At 47.4% G+C, this 18676-nt stretch overlaps 3 protein-coding genes across 4 annotated transcripts in view; 2 read left to right on the top strand and 1 right to left on the bottom strand.

The window, feature by feature from the left end:
- Positions 1-5613, top strand: part of fndc7b (fibronectin type III domain containing 7b) — a gene marked incomplete at its 5' end in the record, with an annotated part of 28791 nt that extends 23178 nt beyond the window's left edge. Inside the window, 11 exons of the mRNA XM_084692313.1 lie at positions 231-488; positions 845-1108; positions 1403-1663; positions 1817-2077; positions 2470-2730; positions 3057-3317; positions 3540-3800; positions 4130-4417; positions 4627-4857; positions 4990-5052; positions 5187-5613. Of these exons, the coding sequence (XP_084548439.1) occupies positions 231-488; positions 845-1108; positions 1403-1663; positions 1817-2077; positions 2470-2730; positions 3057-3317; positions 3540-3800; positions 4130-4417; positions 4627-4857; positions 4990-5052; positions 5187-5467 (2690 nt within the window). The remainder of the gene's footprint in view (positions 1-230; positions 489-844; positions 1109-1402; positions 1664-1816; positions 2078-2469; positions 2731-3056; positions 3318-3539; positions 3801-4129; positions 4418-4626; positions 4858-4989; positions 5053-5186) is intronic.
- A 759-nt stretch (positions 5614-6372) lies between these two features.
- On the top strand, positions 6373-8514 carry henmt1 (HEN methyltransferase 1). The gene is made up of 6 exons (XM_084692901.1): positions 6373-6605; positions 6829-6941; positions 7045-7179; positions 7269-7451; positions 7581-7749; positions 7874-8514. Exons 1-6 carry the CDS (start codon positions 6522-6524, stop codon positions 8432-8434), a joined length of 1245 nt encoding a protein of 414 aa, XP_084549027.1. The 5' UTR covers positions 6373-6521; the 3' UTR covers positions 8435-8514.
- A 110-nt stretch (positions 8515-8624) lies between these two features.
- eeig2b (EEIG family member 2b) lies at positions 8625-18297 on the bottom strand. 2 transcript variants are annotated; one of them, XM_084692902.1, is made up of 11 exons: positions 17707-18294; positions 16331-16451; positions 16141-16170; positions 15914-16030; positions 15749-15795; positions 14867-14961; positions 13450-13548; positions 11677-11923; positions 11332-11468; positions 10821-10890; positions 8625-10698 (listed from the first exon to the last, which is right to left on the bottom strand). In XM_084692902.1, the coding sequence occupies exons 1-11, from the start codon at positions 17850-17852 to the stop codon at positions 10656-10658; spliced, it is 1152 nt and encodes a 383-aa protein (XP_084549028.1). In that variant the 5' UTR covers positions 17853-18294; the 3' UTR covers positions 8625-10655. The 2 variants fall into 2 exon arrangements, with proteins under 2 accessions (XP_084549028.1, XP_084549029.1); XM_084692903.1 differs by lacking the exon at positions 13450-13548 and having other exon boundaries at positions 17707-18297.
- Positions 18298-18676: the final 379 nt, after the last annotated feature.

Consider the following 18676-nt stretch of genomic DNA (forward strand, 5'->3'; position numbering starts at 1 on the left):
CCTGTCCTCTCGCCACACCTGGTACAGTACCTGTCTAACACTTCCTGTCCTCTCCCCACACCTGGTACAGTCCCTGTCTAACACTTCCTGTCCTCTCGCCACACCTGGTACAGTCCCTGTCTAACACTTCCTGTCCTCTCGCCACACCTGGTACAGTCCCTGTCTAACACTTCCTGTCCTCTCGCCACACCTGGTACAGTCCCTGTCTAACACTTCCTGTGCTTGTGCAGTGCCCTGCAAGCCCCAGAATGTCACCGCCAAGATGGAGTGCAACAACAACACTGGGCTGGTGTCATGGGAACGAGGAGTGGGCGTGACCTCCTACCGGGTGAGCGCGTTCGGACCGGACGGCCACCAAGTCCATTGTGCCAGCAACGCCACCAGCTGCCGGCTACCCGGCATGCACTGCGGCCAGCTGTACAACGTGACGGTCAGCGCTCAGGATGGGACCTGCAACAGCAGCAGAACATTCCTCACCCTGCAGTCCGGTACGTGCGCTCTCACAGGATCCACTCTCTAAGAGCAGAGGAGAGAGAGAGAGAGTGACCTGTGAAACATGCTCACGGTCTCTCCCTCTCTCCTCCTCCTCCTCCCTCTCTCCTCCTCCCTCCCTCTGTCCTCCTCCTCCCTCTCTCTTCCTCCTCCCTCTCTCCTCCTCCCTCTCTCCTCCTCCCTCTCTATCTTCCTCCTCCCTCTCTCTTCCTCCTCCCTCTCTCCTCCTCCTCCTCCCTCTCCTCCTCCCTCCCTCCCTCTCTCCTCCTCCTTCTCCCTCTCTTCTTCCTCCTCCCTCTCTCCTCCTCCTCCTCCTCCCTCTCTCCTCCTCCTCCCTCTCTCCTCCTCCTAGTGCCCTGTAACCCCACCAGCGTGAAGGCCGCGCTGCTGTGCAAGCCCAACGCGGTGGCAGTGACGTGGGAGAGGGCCAGCGGCGCTGCCTGGTACCAGGCGGTGGGCGTCGCAGCCGACGGGCGCACTCAGGCCACGTGCAACAACAGCCTGACGTTCTGTGACCTGACCGACCTGCCCTGTGGACAGACCTACAACGTGACTGTGTTTGCCAAGGACGAGGCGTGCAGTAGCGTGCCGAGTAGCAGGGCCAGCTCCAGAACAGGTGAACACAAATCCCCCATGCTGGCGTTGGCAGGTTGAAACAATCCCCTATCAAACTGAAGTGCACCAATAGGACTTATAAGCTTGCTTTATGGTTTAAACAAGCACATTTGGCTGCTAGCACAGTAAGAAAACTCCACTTGATAAGATGTCTTAAAATAATGCCAACTAGATGTAGAATCAAATGAAAGATGATCACTCTCAGACGTACGGTTTTCCGCTGCGCACCGACCTCTAACGCGCTTTCTCCAGTCTGTGGAGGCTTGACTGACGTGTTCCTCCGCCCCCGCCCCAGCTCCCTGCCCCCCCATGAACGTGACGGCAAACGTCCGCTGCTCCCAGCGCTCCGCGGTCGTCTCGTGGGCGCCCAACCCCGACGCCGACTCCTTCCACGCCGTGGCCCTGGCCAGCAACGGGGCGATCCTGTCGTGCAACACCACAGGCACCACCTGCACCATTCTAAACCTGCTGGACGGACACGACTACAACGTCAGCGTCGCCTCCATCAGGGGCGACTGCGAGGGCAGATGTAGCCCCTCGATCCAAGTCACTACAGGTAGGAAACACCCCAGTCCAGACTGTCCTGTCCATGTGACCCCCCCCAAAAAAAAATTATTGAAAATATTGGTCAAATTGCTGCTTTCGTATGTGTTGAGTCCTTATCGGACTGTTTAATTTCTCGTATCTCGTATATTTCCTTCGTCCTCAGCTCCTCTGCCGCCCACCAGGCTTGAAGGGAGTCTGGACTGTGTGACCAACTCCGCCTGGATGACGTGGCAGGCGACGAGCGGCGCTCAGACCTACACAGTGACGGCTATCGGGAGCAACCGTCAAAACCTCTCCTGCACCACCTCCACCCTCACCTGTAACATTCCCGACTTGGCCTGCGGCACCAACTACACCTTCAGCGTGATCGCGTCCAACGCTTTCTGCAACAGCACGCCGAGTGACTCTGTCCACTTTGAAACGGGTAAACGCCTCGTCGTGCTCTGTCGCATCCTAACATGACCCTCTTTCACGCCGACAGCCCCGAGCCTAGAACCATTTTTACATTTACATTTAATCATTTAGCAGGCGCTCTTATCCAGAGCGACTTACAGTAAGTACAGGGACATTCCCCCCCGAGGCAAGTAGGGTGAAGTGCCTTGCCCAAGGACACAACGTCATTTAACACGGCCGGGAATCGAACTGGCGACCTTCAGATTACTAGCCCTAACCTCTCAGCCACCTGACTCCCTCGTCTTGCCGTTTACTAGCCCGATTCCCTAACCGCTCAGCCCCCTGACTCCCTAGACCCTCTCCGTGACACTAGCTGTGGGTACGCGACTCACGAAAAGCTCCACTGTGTCTTACCTCCCCCAGGTCCCTGTGCCCTCACCCACATCAGCGTCCAGACCCAGTGCAACAGCAGCACCATCCTGGTGGGCTGGGAGGCCACAGAAAACACTCCGCTGTACCTGGTGACGGCCGAGGGCCAGGACCGCACCCTCATCTCCTGCAACAGCACCTCCAGCTCCTGCCTGCTCGCCGGCGCCCTCTGCGGCATGCAGTACACCATCATCGTGTCGGCGTCCTCGGACAAGTGCAGCAGCCTGAGGAGCCCGCCGCAGAAGGTCGTCACAGGTCAGAGTTTGCCTCGGACGTTAGCTAGGTCGCTGGCTCCCTTCTCCCTGGCTCTGTTCTGGATCTAGTCGATCTAGTTCAATGCTTGCTCAAGCTCTGTAGTAACTTTCTCTATTCTCTAGCTTAATTTGACCTTGATTGTTTCGGGCTGTGTTTGAGCTCTATTTTATCTAGCTCTACTCTAGCTCTATGGTAACTAGCTCTATTCTCAAGCTTAATTCTACCTCGTATTGTTTCTGGCTGTGTTTGAGCTCTAGTCTATCTAGCTCTCATCTCGAGCTCTCTTCTCGTATTCCTCCCTAATCTTCTTCGCCTGTCCCCTGTAGCACCCTGCACCCCCAAGAATGTGTCCATCGTGCCTACGTGCCAGGACAACGGCGTGACAGTGTCCTGGCCTCGCTCCGTGGTGGCCACGTCCTACCTGCTGACCGCCACGGGCCGAGACGGCGACCTGCGCACCTGCAACACCTCGGTCAACAACTGCAGCCTTGGCGCGCTGCGCTGCGGCCAGCCCTACAGCTTCAGCGTGACGGCCAGCACCGTCAACTGCACAAGCCAGCCCAGCACCGCCGTCACTTACAGGACAGGTAGCTACCAAGAGGAAAAAACTCATATTTTCCTTAAAAAAAATAGGTTTTTTTTCAAATGAGGGTGGGACTGTTTTAATAACTGAGGAGATTCAAATAGAAATGTTCTTAATATCAAAGATTTGGGGGTTGCAGATTTGCCTTTTTTTCCAAACAAGTGGGTGGGTCTTGTACCACCCCTCCGTTTCCGATGTATCTAACGCCGACGCCTCCCTCTCCCAGTACCCTGCTCCCCCACTGGCCTGCGTGTGGACTCCCAATGCAGGAACAACTCTGCGGTGCTGTCGTGGAACGCCACCGAGGGGGCGGTGGAGTACTACGTCCGCGCCACGTGTGCCGCCGGCAGCGAGCTGTACTGCAACAGCAACGCCACGTCCTGTACCATCGGGGGCCTGTGGTGCGGAGCCGTGTACAACTACTCCGTGCAGGCCTCGGACAGAGCCTGCAACAGCTCCCTCAGCAAGCCCCTGCCCGCTGGAGCAGGTAACCCTGTCTACTCACAAATCACAGACTTGAGTGAGAGCTTGCACACTGGAGACTAGGCAAAGGACTGAAAGCATCACCGAGCTCGTCAGACACACACATTGTGGACAGAGTCTGTACGTATAGGGATGTTCGGTCACTAGCAACCAGGGGTTGGTTGTATAAACGTAGTTTAAGACTAGTTTTAGCCTTAGACAGTCTGAAATTGTCAGGTTAGACTAGTCTAATTGAGCCTGTCTGTTGCATAAATAGTAAGACTGACTTAATTTGGGATGTTACAGGTCACTAAAGCGACGAGGTCTAACATCATCCCTGTTCTCTCCACACAGTACCGTGTCCCCCTGCTACGGTCAAGAACAAGGTGCAGCTCATTAACCAGAACTTTGTGGCTCGTGTGTCCTGGAGTGCCGTCACCTGCCCCAACGTCACGTACCTGGTGGATGTGACAGGGCGTATCCAAGACGACCCACAGGCCCTGTTGACAGTCTCCTCCTATTGGACAGAGACCCAGTACTTTGAGATTCCACTGCCTTGCAGCACCTCCTTCAATCTCACCGTCCGCTCCAGGAACTCCGCCGGCGAGAGCAAGCCCTCGACTGCTGTTGGGGGGATCACAGGTAAACAAGATCGCAATGTAGAAAAGGAAATGCAAATTGTATTATTTAGCAAAGAATAACCATGACAAGCTGGTCTATTACAGCAAAATCAGGCTGGTAATGATGTTTCTCAGCTGGGGGTGTTAGCTATGATGGGTGGTCATAGCTGAGATGAGTGAGACTTTCGGAAGTTTAAGAGCGGGTCAAAAAACGTGCCATTTTCTCTCCAGGTCCCTGCCCTCCTCCTGCCGTCGAATTCAGGGGTGACAACCAGTCCTCCGTGTTATCCTGGGGTGCGTCCGCGATGGCCGTCAACTACACCGTTTACACGACCGCCCCAAAACGAACACAGGTGTGCGTCACCCCAAGGCTCTCCTGCAACCTGACCAACGTCAGCCCGAGCGTCGTCGAGGTGACGGCCAGCAACGCGGCTGGAGAAAGTCTCCCATCCAAAGTCACGGGTGAGTTTGGGGTCATAGGGAGGAAAAAGGGTCATGACTGAATTATTCCGTAACGTGTATTTTCACGTGACAAACCTTTCGGTTTGAGTCGATTTCAAGCTAACGAGGTTCTCTTAACGGTTCTTTTTCCAGCATTATATCGCCGTAGGAGAGATCTAAGGGAGAGCGAAATGTTTGCTGAAATACATCAGAGCGGTGAGCACACGACAAAAGACGTATTACTGTTCTCTTCATGAATTATGTATCTAGCCTACAGCAGTAGCCATGACAAACAAGGACATATCAACAATAAAAAAAATAAAAATAAACATTGTTTATGTTCTCTCCAGAGGAGCTGTCGGTCCCTGAGGTGCAGGTTACCACGGTAACAGGCGTGTCCCTGTATGTGGAGTGGGGGCCGGTTAGGGGCGCTACGCACTACACCCTTGTCGTCAAAGAAGACATTCCCACCAGGCCACACCGGGAGGTGATGGCCGTCTACAGCGAGTTTTCCGTCGTGAACAACCTAAAACCCTCCACCAGATATTGCATTCTCCTCTCAGCCAAGAACGAGCGCACACAAAGCTCATACTCCACGCCTCTGTGTGTCACTACCGGCGTTCCTCTGTAAAAGTCTTCTACCTTAACGAACATTACGACACGAAAATGTGTGACTTTCTCCTGTCATGGAGGTGCACTCCAACTGAAATGGCTTGGAGACTATAACAAGTCACTGATTTGATATAAAAGCGTTTAAATAAAATCATAACAACATTCTTTTTTTTTGCTATAGATTATTTCACAGAAGCTATGTTTTTAATTCTGTTGAAAGCCATCATGTAACATTTAGGATATTGCATACATCTGAAATGTTTGATTTAACCAGATGAATATCTACTGATAAAGCTAAACAATCTTTGATTCACTGCTAGAATTAGATTTAATTTCCTTCATTGTGGTTGGTAAGATAGCAGCATGTATCATATTAATGTGCAGTTCTTTCCAAAAGTATTGCTACAATTGTTCTGTAGGCTATTTATCATAAATGGTAATATTTTTGAGATGGGCAACAACAAGATTATATCTGTTACCAATTTACACATTTTAGTTTCTTCTGCTGATTTAAATCAAATTATGTACACAAAGTATTAGATCTAGAGAAAATAAATGGTAATTTATCAAGCAATATTTTTTTAACCATACAGTATATTTTCTATCTGATGTACTATATGTTCTGTCTCGTTTTGTGAACACTTTACAAAAGCTCTTTTTTATTGAGCCCAAACATGGAAGGAATAAAAATCTGTGAAACATAAAAAGTTATTTCTCCATGAAGAGCTTTAGGTAAGAATCCACCTGTTTCTCTCAGCAGTTAATTACATTTTGACATGTTTTATTTTGAAGAAGAAACACCCAATTTGTATCGATGCATTCTGCATTGACTGGGATTGTTAGAGGGACGAATTAAATATAAACACCTTAGTTGGCATTTGATCCTTGTATTTTTTCGGAGGTTTTAAAAAGCGCTCTTTTTTACCGGATAGAGATCTAGGGTTTGCAGTACACAGTTTTGGCAAGGTCATGGTGAATCGATTACCAGACCAGGCAACTCGCACCTGTAACGAACGCATGATACTGTCATTGCACGTTTGAAACCCACCACTGAACTAGCAGGCCGTGTCAACATGACGAATTTCTTTAATCCTCCACTTTACTTGCAGAGATATCAGTTTGTCATTGAATTTATAAAGAGGAACAAACCCAAAAAGGTAGACAACTTTTAAGTAATTTATAGGTGAAAAGGTGGCAAGTCTGTAAATTGGCACTCGCAATACAATAGCTAACGCTAATTATTCCAACAAGCTAGCTAACAACAATTCCCGATAAACAGTCGCTCTTTTCCTTCCAAATTAGCTACTAATGTTAGGATTGGTTGCTAATATTCTTGTTAGTCGATTTGCTTGCTTCTGACCGTTTTGTGGTCCTTCATAGATGGTAGATTTGGGATGCAATGACTGCGCGCTGCTCAGGAAAGTGAAGTTCCACCGTGAGATTGAGTTTCTGGCAGGGGTGGACATCGACAACGCTGTAATCAGGGAAAAAATGTTTGTTTTCAAAGCTCTACGTAAGGAATACATTTAGATGTGTGTATGCGCGTGCCTATTGATCGTGTTGGGGACTGACTTGGTTTGTTTAAATCACGGTCAGGTATGCCTTGGCACCGATTCCTACTGACTACCTTCAGCCAGGTGATCATCCGTTAACCATTGAACTGTACCAAGGCTCAGTCACCGAAAAGGATCATCGAATCAAAGGATTCGATCTTGTGACAAGTATCGAGCTGTAAGTGGCCGTGACATCATTATAAAGGATTGTCCGTTATGTAGGCCTATTCATATTAGTTAATTGATTGAGTCTCTCTCATCTCAAAGCATTGAGCATTTGCAGCTTGGAGATGTGGACAGATTCTCTGAGGTAGTGTTTGGCTTCATGGTCCCAGCTGCAGTCATTATCAGCACCCCAAATGCAGAGTTCAACCCCCTGCTACCAGGGTTGACAGGATTCAGACACTACGACCACAAGTTTGAGTGGACAAGAGCTGAATTTCAGAGATGGTACGTTTACATAAATATGATCAATCAAGATGATACTGTATGACCCCCCCCCCCCCCAAAGAAAAATCAAGTAGTAAGTAAGTAAGTGAATGCAAAGTTTGTATTGAGTTTTGTTGTCTTTCGTTGTAGGGCTCTAACGGTGGGAAGGGAGTTTGGCTATGAGGTGGAGTTCACAGGTGTAGGAGAGGCACCAGGCCAGGACCAGACTGTTGGATTCTGCTCTCAGATCGGAGTGTTCCGGAGAATCATCCCCGTCTCTCAGAATCATGATTCAGAGGAGCCACTGTTATATAAACTGGTCAGTGTAGCCCTTCCAAGTCCCCTTGTGATTACAGTATTGACTGAAATCAATTGAGAAAATAAGTTATCTCCTTTTCCTGCTGTCACTCCCAATCCCCATGTCTGTGTTTGTTGTTATCCAGCTGTACAGCGTCAAGTACCCCAGTCTGTGTGACAACAATGTCCTGCAAAGGATTTTGGTCAATGAAGTCCTGTATTGGTCTGAAAACCTGAAGAGAAGATGGCTGGAGGAGACAGCTGTGAGGGAGGAAGAAGCCTATTCAGACCAAAACACAGAAGAAGAGGATATGGAAGGGCATCTTGCAGAGAGGTTGAGTCAAATAGAACAAGACGTGGAAAGAGAGCCTGTGGATTGGAGGAGAAGAGAGAATGAGGAAATGGAAGATGATCTGACAGAAGGAGAGGGACTGTACCGATCAGGCCGATCGGTGTGTGTTCCCGTGGCCAGGCTTTGGTCCTGCCCCAGGGTCGAATCTCTGAGCGGAAACATCTCCTTCCTGAAACAGATCTTGCTGAATGACAGCAGAGTCAGCATGACTGAAGATGGTTTGGCCGTGGTGCTGGCAGAGGACGAAGAAGAGGATCACCAAGATTTGGACTATTCTGATGCCCCAGAATGTACAAACGTCAGACAGTGTGTGGTTCGTACTGTGGAGGAGGATTGGGAAGCAATCCCAATTTGATCTTTGTAGCTTTCCCAAGGATGTGTTTAATTTTGAAGTGTTCATAGTCCGCTTGAATAAATCTAATTTGATATTGTAAACCTCAAGTTTTGTTGAGATTTAAATAAGTCAAACTTACACTGGTTTCTGTGTAGTGTGTGTGGTTCATGCGTTTCGTGAATCTTAGAATAATAAAAATTCAGACGTAGGGAACCTTGTGAATCGAACGTTTTATTCAACAGTGCATGGCACACAAAGCATACAGTACTCGGCAAGGAAGCAAACGTGGGTCAACGAGATGTCCTCTACAGGGGCACAACACTGTCAGTCAAACGTCACATGACACAAGATCACATTGTACAGTTCCTCACACACGGCTTCACAGAAGAGAAAGGGTGGCCATGTTTGTAACAACATGTTAAAACTGGAAACTAAAACCTGTCTTGCACAAGTGCATAAGTGTTTTTTCTCTGAAGAAAGCAATAACGGCTGATCCACAGTTAAGGGAGTTTGGAGTGACATTTGGCAGCAAATGATATGTGATATACAGAGTAGCATGGCGTGAATGTTTTGATTGACCGTTCTCCTACATTTTGGGTAAATTAATCTTGCATGAAATGAATTCCATCTTTTACATAGCTTAAATGGCAACAGTAGAAGGAATTGCACTGGAACAGTTGTGCTTTTACTAAAACAATTTACAAAGCACTGTAGAGATCCGCCCCAGTTATGGGAAAATAGACTCGATGCTCTTCAATTCACTGAAATGACATCAAAACCATGCAAACATAGAAATGTACACAGAGCAAAACTGATTATTTCACAGTAATAATACCATACATTGATGACATTTGTGCAGAAATCAGCGTATACAATTACAGTATAACAGAGGTAAGTACAGAGTTACTTCTGGTATGGCTTTTAACACAGAGATGATCACATACTCATTAGTACATATACAGTATTTATTTGTACCTTAATCTTATGAATATTAATTATTATGTTTACTTACCCCCACCCACTTACTGAGATGAACCAGGTTTGTGTTCATGAAACCAGGTAGTGGTTTTCTCCAAAGTCAGTCTAGTAATGCAAGAACTAGTTTTTCAGAAAATAGCCTACTAAATATTTTGAAGTTGATATGCTGCTGCAGTAACCTAGATTTACCACAGCATTTATTTGGATACTGCAGGTATTTCCCACTGGCAGTGGGTGTATTGACAACTTGCCCTTGACATTGTTAATATAAAATGTATAACTCAGTTTGACGAGAAGAACTGAACTTGCAAAAATAACATCTTGGATCTTGGTACCAAATATACTTCCAGGAGTAGGTACACTTAAACCTAACCTTACTCCTTTCATCAGGCCAAAATAAAATATCTATATATATTTATATATATATATGAAAAAACAGTTTGATTCTGCTAAGGATTGGAGTCTTGCCTGAAATGATACCCTTTCTCTAACAACACCTTAGCCAAACAGGGTTACCTTCAGAATCTGCCGACTCACTACCAACCCCAAGACTGGTGCTGCAGACAGGCTTAAGTGTTCTAACTGGAAAAGACATAGTGGTTATGCCACCTACAACAGAGACAATGACTCAGATGGGCATAGACTCACGCACACACAGGCATGCACACAAACCGTCACCAGAGTCTGAAGGGTCTGCGTCGGGGTAGCAAAGTGTCGTCTTCACCCAAAAACAACAACAGAGTTGGACTTGACAGACCAAATACAACAGCTTTTAGCAGCTTATAAAAAATCAAAAAAGTTAAAAGGCAACCCAAAATAGGATTGAAACATCACTGAACAATAGACTATAAACTAGGGAATGTATTTTTAAAAAGCATGGCGTTTTCCTTATCAGGAAAGGCTTGATTATTACAAATACAACAAATCCCCTTCTATCTTCAGACATTCAAGAGACAGATCCACTGTGGCCATCTAAACTAGAACTCCAGTTTCCATTCAAGTCCCTTTGAAGATGACGTCATGGGTATAGTCTCCCCGGCAACAAGAAGACAAGGCTAATCTAACGAGAGGACAACCATGTCTTTCAGAAACACACGAAGGGCCCTGCTGCCGTGCCTGTTGTCCTAGGACCAGGTCTGGACTCCTGCGCTGATGGAGGAGATGAAACTCCAAGGCAGGATCCACTCGCCAACCTCCCCTTGCCCTCTGTGGTTCTAGACCTCCGCTGCGTCGCTCGTCTCCGGAAGCTTCCGGGGCAGACGTCCTAGCGCTTCATCACCACCTGCTCGTAAGCTCCGGCGCCAACCCTAGAGAGAGACACGGGGAGGGGAACGTGAGAAAGCGCAAGTTCCGATCCATCCGTTCTCCACGAGGAGGTTCTCTTTGTGACGTTCTGAGACGGTAGGAAGGGGTCTCCCCCCTCACTGACCTGGTGGGCAGGTGATGGCTTCCGAGGGCTGTACTTCCTCCTGGGCCGACGAACAACCGCAGACCTTCCTCTGGAACACACACACACACACACACAGCACCAGCGGAAGCACAGACACACAAGTTTAATGTGACACCGCCCCGCCTGCACGTTTTATTTCAGGAGAGGGGCCGGTTGCTAGGCGATCTAAAAATATGCCTGTATTGACTGGAGAATTTTGGTGCAGAAGGACAAAACCTTGAACCAACAGAGGATGTGAGCTTCACAACAGAGATATTCATTACAATGCTGACATAGGGCCCAGCTCCCTTCTCCTAGCAACCGTCTCACACACTTAACCGCTCCATTAACCGAGCCCTGGTCCTCTCTACAGGCAACTTCATGAAATCTACCCATCCATTTTTGACCAATCCTTTCCAATCCATATTAAATGCAGTCCCTCATTAACGCGTTCGCGAGAGCCTTCTGCTTTCAAGGCACGTGAAATGGAGGGGCCGGTGTCCATGGTTACCTTCAGCGCTGGAGTCCAGCAGGCTGGGGGTGAAGTCTTGGCTCTGGAGGATCTTCTCCACCACGTCGTCTGCATCCACCCGCGTGGCATCCACCCTCTTCATCTGAGACTCCATAGAGTCCTGCTTTACTGGGTGTCTGGTGGGGGTTGTGGGGACACAGACAAATTATATTTGCAAGCAAGAAAGGTCAGATATTACACGCCCACGACCACTACAACACCCCCCTACACAAGAGGGTGTCTGTTTAAAAAACACTTTTTTTTTCTTCACGGAACCACTTCAATCCGTAAGTGGACGCCGAGGCTGAGGTCCTGGCGTGAGGCCCCGCCCGTCAGGTGTCTCACCTGTTGAGGCGTTCGCAGGACGAGGCGCTCCTGACCGGGGTGCCCGGGGCGCTGGGCCCGGCGGCCGGGTGTTCGGGGACAGCGGTGCAGGCCGAGGCCCCGGCCGTGGGCGGTCCTGCCCTCGCCTCCCTCTCCTCGCTGGGCTCAAGGATACTGCCGATGCCTGTGGAGGCACTCCCCACGGACGTGTTCCTGCGATGGCTGCACTCTGACAGGCTGGACGAGCGAGAATGCCCCGTACTGTAGCCTGGGGAGGGAGGGAGGGAGGGAGGGAGGGAGGGAGGGAGGGAGGGAGGGAGGGAGGGAGGGAGGGAGGGAGGGAGGGAGGGAGGGAGGGAGGGAGGGAGGGAGGGAGGGAGGGAGGGAGGGAGGGAGGGAGGGAGGGAGGGAGGGAGGGAGGGAGGGAGGGAGGGAGGGAGGGAGGGAGGGAGGGAGGGAGGGAGGGAGGGAGGGAGGGAGGGAGGGAGGGAGGGAGGGAGGGAGGGAGGGAGGGAGGGAGGGAGGGAGGGAGGGAGGGAGGGAGGGAGGGAGGGAGGGAGGGAGGGAGGGAGGGAGGGAGGGAGGGAGGGAGGGAGGGAGGGAGGGAGGGAGGGAGGGAGGGAGGGAGGGAGGGAGGGAGGGAGGGAGGGCAACCGGATAGCCGAACACACGCTCTTAGTTTAGCAGGAAAAGTCAGGAATTCTACGTCTTCTACCACAACCCAACGTCTAAACTTCATCTACTGATTTTGCTTGTGGTCTTTACGAAATGGAGTAGGAGTTTAGTTCTGGAGAAGAAGGAAAAGTGTCGCAGGCGAGCAGATTTAAGCCTTGCAGCGTGATCAATGTTTTAGCAGCTTAGGGGAAGCCAGCGCCCACTCACACTCGCATGTTAGCCATTAGTATTGCAGCAAACTGTTACAAAGACACAGTATGTGGATGTACCAGGAGGAACAGAGAACAGGGCTCCCTCACAGAATCACGACAGGGTCTCGTGATCCAGCCGTCACCACACAAAAGCCGGGCAGGGATGGAGGAAAAGGTTCTAGGAGGAAACCTACTCAGCCAAGCTCAACTACGAAAACATCCTGGAATCTGTACGCCACGATTTACAGACTCTGAGTCTACCTCTTTAGTTATGGCAGAAAAAATGTATGTGAGTCGGTCATGGGAAAGTCGTCAGGGTGAATCTCTTCTCCTTCCCACAGAGCGCTGGCCCTGGGCGTATGATAAGCCTGAAAGGGGAGCACAGGTCAGGTGCTTGGATGGCTTTGTCTGTGTAATTGACAGATACAAGAGAGTAGGTAGTGGACTAGCTCATGGCTTTTCAACACCCCATTTAGAGGTGGCTGCTTGGTTGGAGATAATGTGATGTGCATCATGTAACTGGCCGGTTACATGAGACAGCGAGCGAGACCGGCTGGACATGGGAAATGGGTGCTAAAAAACCCACTGCCCAATTAAAAAGAGATTAAACTGTAAACTAAGTTAGGATTGTGTGAGGTTAGTGGGCACGACAATACCTAGTAAGCCAAGTGCTTCCTGTGAGAAACTCTCTCTTCCTCGTCAACATTGGAATAAAAAAAAACGTTTTAAAAAGGGGATTAAGGAGAGGGGATGAAAAAGTGTAAATGTGAGAAATTGTACATTACGGACACTGCTGGCGATGACTGAAAGAGCCTAAATGGCCGAATGGTTTGAGAATGCAACAAGTCTGACTGACAAACGAGGCGAGGGGCGTTGGCGTGGCTGTGTTGAAAAGCACGGTGGGTGAGGGTGGGGGGAGAGAGCCTACCTGAAACTTTAGACTGCTGACTAGCGTAGCTGGAAGTTCGCGAGTGGCCACAGCCCGCAAGCTCATCTGGAAGAGACGCGCATCTCCCTTCTCGACTCTCTGGGACAGAACAGGACAGAGGGAGGGGGGAAGGGGGGGGGGGTGAGTGGGTGGGGAATGTTGCCGTTCCAGTATTCAGAGAGGAAGGGGGGAGGTTGTCGGAGGCTACTGTGAACACACTAAGGCGACTGAAATGAAAACCTGTAATCTCTCCACACGGGACACAGTGATTAACATAATTACACGGAGGCCTAAATAATTGATGCTGCTTTATCCTGGGATAACACTGATTCCCCAGGTAAAGGAGTGTTATTGAATCCATGTCACTCCGAGAGGGCACACACAAACAATCTATTTTTAACCATGTGAACTCCCCCCCCCCCCCCCCCTCCCCTCAGCTTCCAAGGCAGATTGGAGAGAAGCAAACAGCCAGTCTAAATTATACATGAAAGAGCACTACGGTACTTTCTAAAGCCTCGTGGGGTAAAGAGCACAGAGAACCTCATAGACGGAGAGGGGAGAGGGGGAGGAAGGGGGAGGAAGGGAGGCAGCTTTCCTTTTATACACATGTTGGACGTGACACATGCACAGATAAACACCTAAGTCACATAGGAAGATGTTGAACTCTCTCTCACACTCTCACACACTCTCACACACTTGGAAATTAAGGACCATTGCTGGTACAGACAGCCACACCCTGTACATCAAAAAGGATTAGAGATAAAGAAGAGATAAAACCGACAATGTATCAAATGAAGGAAAAGCGAGATTAAAAAAGACCATCAATAATAAAGCAAAGCAACTGCCACAAATACATGCAGGGTCATCCTCAGTTGATTAGTCAGAGGGTAAACTGCACAGATTTGGTGACAAATGCTTCAATTTATTTATGTAAAAAAATAAACAAATTCATGATAGATTATATATAAAACCCCCTCCATTCCCTCCCAGATTGGAAAGGAGGTAGACCTTGCTTGGTCAAACTCCAGGATCACTACGACTCTTATTGAGTGACTTGGTGCTATTGTAGGTTAGATATAACGAAGTTAAGTCTTGTACTTGCTGTGTAATATTTTACTGTTGATTGTTCTTTTACAGGTACAGTCCTGCACTTTTGTGGTTCATGTTGTTTTATTTTTAACTTGTATAACTACATGCTCTTATGGGTCTTCCCTTTTGGCACTTGTTTAGCTTTTTCACAATGTATGCTTCATGTTTTGGCTGCTTGCAATGTTTGGGACTATCTCGTTGTTATGTTCAGTGACCTATGCTCTTTTGTAAAGCTCTCTCTTGGAAGTCGCTTTGGATAAAAGCGTCTGCTAAATGAATAAATGTAAATGTAAATGTAAACTTTTTGGGGGGGAGAAGTTAGTCTTACCCAGGAAGGCTTTTTGCGTGTCCCCTCCCTTCCTCTCCTCCAACAGTCTCTCTGCATCTCCCTGGACGCCTATAACAGTGGCTGTGGAAGGAGGCCTGCGGACACACCAACACACCCATAACACTTCAACAACATCACAAATGACGGATATTATCTTTTTTTTTTACCATTTTTTGACGTAGATAACTCAAATCTGACCCTGGGGTGAATAACCAGAGCATCTGAAACTGTCCCTGTGTCTCCGTGACGACGTCTAAAGATCGTACAGCTTCAGCGCTAAACTCCATGGTGTGTAGCCAAGAATGACTGCCTCACCACCACACCCTCGTCCACACAGCTGTTTAATACAATGCACACAAGCTCGCAATCACTCCCACACAAAATGTGGATCTTTGGTCCAAATCAGCTGAAATCCTACTCCGTCACAACCGCTCCTTAATTTGATTATCCATCATAAAAACAAGTACAATGCTCGCTGAAAGCTTCTGATATCCTCTAGTGAAAAAAGTACGTCCGAAACTTCAACCTCATCAGGAAAGCCATGTGAATATATTCACTCAGGTGATTTGGGTTTCTAAAAAAGGCATATCGTATTATGCAGGAAAAGCAATAATTGACTCTCACTCTAACCCACGCAAAAACTGTGGCCAATTAGTCAACAGCTCAGACAGATGGGGCCACACTGCAGCGTCTGTGGGCGGGCAAACCTCGACTTGACTGCAAATACGACGATAATATGATTTTTTTTCACTATAAAGCGGTAGAGGTTATATCTGACAGGACAGTGCAGATTATACAATACAACCTCATACTCAATAGACACAATCATACCCGATATCAGGCCATGGCAATTGGACAGAAATTTTAATAGGCAACACTCACGTTTTAAAACAGGGGTCCCCAGACATAAGCTGTGTACTGATGATAACCTGAAAAGGGATCAAAGCGGTTAGAGATTTAGTTCCACCCCCCCATATGTAGGCTAGTTTAAGCTATTTTGGTAAACAGAGGCAGCTGGGAAAGATGAAACAGCAGCTGCATCTCTACCTTGAGGATGGAGTTGTCCTGTCGTGTGTTCTTGGTATCGTAGCCCTCCAGCAGGCATCTGCGAGTCGTGTTCCCCGAGCCCGCAAACTCTGACAGATTTAGGTCCGCAAAGCCGAGCTGGAGAAACAGAACGAGAGAGAGGTTTACTTGTGGTTCTTTCGCTGCTTTTGTATTCACGCCCCTGCCGAATCTTGAGACTCCAGAGAGGAAACACTTCTGTCATTTACCTTAGCGTAGGTCTTCCCACCTTTGAGTTCCTACATAAAAGGACAAACATTACAAGCAGTTCATGTGAAAGAAAGACAAGGAAGTCAAATGATCCTATGAGGAATAGGACAAATTGGAGAATAGGATCAATTTTGAAGGTATATTAATGGTTGTACAGGTTGAATGACCCTTGGAGCCCTTGTTCTATACCTTCCTGACGGACACCCGACACACGCAGGGATCCAGAACCCCCGTCCCCGCGCTGGCACTCATCTTACAAGGGAACGAGAACTTCTTCTTCCAACGGACACAGTTAGCCTGCACAGTTTCCCTGATAGAGAAACACACACACAACACACTGACAGTCACACGTGTGTATATAGATAACTTCAAATGTATTATTGAAAAGCAAATAGATGTTAACTAAGTGCATTAGGTTGACAGTCCGTCAATATGGAGAGTTTGGTCACTTTGTAATGTGAAAAACGTAATAGGTTATTGACTTTGGATATACACTCCTCCCTGTACTAATGGAGACCAGGCCTAACAGTGCTTAAACCTGTTTAACTAAGAGCCACTCAAGAGGTCATTGATTGAGCCACTGCCCTATTTGTTCGCCTATTTGAAAGGCCAATCTGGTGACATAAATCTTTTTTTTTTTTTCACAAAAAAAAACCTTTTGAAATGTTTTTTTCCGAAAAGTTTTTTTTTTTTTTTTTTTACTGACTTGCATAGACATATAGCGCTTTACATCATTTCTGTGACTGTGCACATTTGAGTTACTATGGAGACATAATAAAACTTGGCGTATTCTCTGGCAGAAATTGTAGAAACTGTGACACACAGATGGAATGCACCGGGGGAAGGCAAAAGAACAAAATAAGATATTGTTTCCTAAAGAGGGAGGCTAAGGATTGCTTCTTTTTCCAAGACGCTAATCAAGTTCTGCTCATACCGCTAATTAGAAAAACACGATTGTTACCAATTCATGGAGGGGTAGGCTACACCAGAATCTGGTAGAGTAGACTAAACTGTCAACTATTTTTAGAGAAAACATTTTTTTTGTATGAAGCATTGGAGGAAGGATATTCTAACCTTCTCTTTGCGAGCTATATCAATGCTGTTCTCAAATGACTCGTCATTCTAAAATAATTGCCTCAATCCATCTCATTCACATTCTTGTATCAAATCCTTGAAGCCACACACATTCTGGTAAAACCAAACATTAATCACATGCATGCTCAAAATATCCACAGCTCTGGCCACATAATTATGACATTACAATGTACTTTTCAGAGTGAAAAGTACCCATTAAAAACAGGCGGCATAATCTAGATTTCTTGGACATGTTTGGACAATTGGATAGTTAGCTAGTCTAGCTCAACTACTTCACTAGCTAACACTAGCTAGGTAGCTATAGCTAGCTTTACCATGATTTAAAATTTGTATCCACCGAGCACACTAGTCTATTCAAATTGCTAAATGGACATCTGTAGCTAGGTAGTGGCATAGGGAGCAACCTGGTAAACAAACTAGCTTGCCACTGAACGTAGACAGGTTAGTAGTCGACACAAAGCAGAACTCACCTCGACGACTCCTCTGAGAAACCGCCGTCAAGCAATCTGACTTTACAAAAAAGGACACCATTGACAAAGGGAACTGATGAGAGCTCGTCCAGCTCAAAATCCACCTTAAACTTAAATTTCTTTTTCTTCATCATCATGAAATCCATAAACTGTGTATTTTGTTGAGGTGTGAAATAGTATTTTGTCCTTTCTGTAGCGTCCAAACACTGCCGTTACAGTAGCTAGCGTTAGCGTAGCTGCTTGCCTAGTGTTTTTAACCTACATAGCTACATAGCGTTCCGAGGCTCGAAGTCGAAACTAGCTGAAAATGACAGAATGAATGACAGTGAGTGAATGCGGGGGGAGTTCGAGATCCAAAAATCCTGGCGGGTCTTGTTTCTGCATCTACTGCTATAAATCCTGACCAAGCAAGCAAGACTATATCATCAGATCAGATGCCGATGTAGGAGGGGCAGAGGAAAGGATGGCTAGAGAGAAGAAAGACAGTCAGACTTGACAACAATTTTATGGATTGAAATGTGATACGTGCAGGATGTGTCCCCAGTGACTAAAAACAGAACCAAATCAAATGCGATAAACTCAAGATGTTGCTATATCAAACGTAAAATGTATATCATAAAAAAAATATATGATTTAATGGATCAATGAATGGCTTACTGTGTGTTGGTGTGCGCTTCATAAGTAAAGAGTTTAGTCTCCATCGCGTGGCAACATTTAGTACTACACATTTAAATTGTAATAGCTCATTTTCGGTTTCATTTACATACAAACACATGAAATAGACTATAGACTACAGTCTCACTTGCAACGTGATACCGACTGGTATTGCTCGTTATAGATCCCAGTCTGATGAAAAAGAATAGAAAGCTACAACCAGGCAGCTGTCAAGAGTCCATGAGCATGACTCACCATGGATCTACATATTTATAGAAAGAGAAAGAGTGAGAGAGAGAGATAGAGAGACAGAGAG

Source organism: Hypomesus nipponensis, chromosome 26, assembly GCF_054491055.1.
Source record: "Hypomesus nipponensis isolate SF chromosome 26, ASM5449105v1, whole genome shotgun sequence".
Taxonomy (NCBI): Eukaryota; Metazoa; Chordata; class Actinopteri; order Osmeriformes; family Osmeridae; genus Hypomesus; species Hypomesus nipponensis.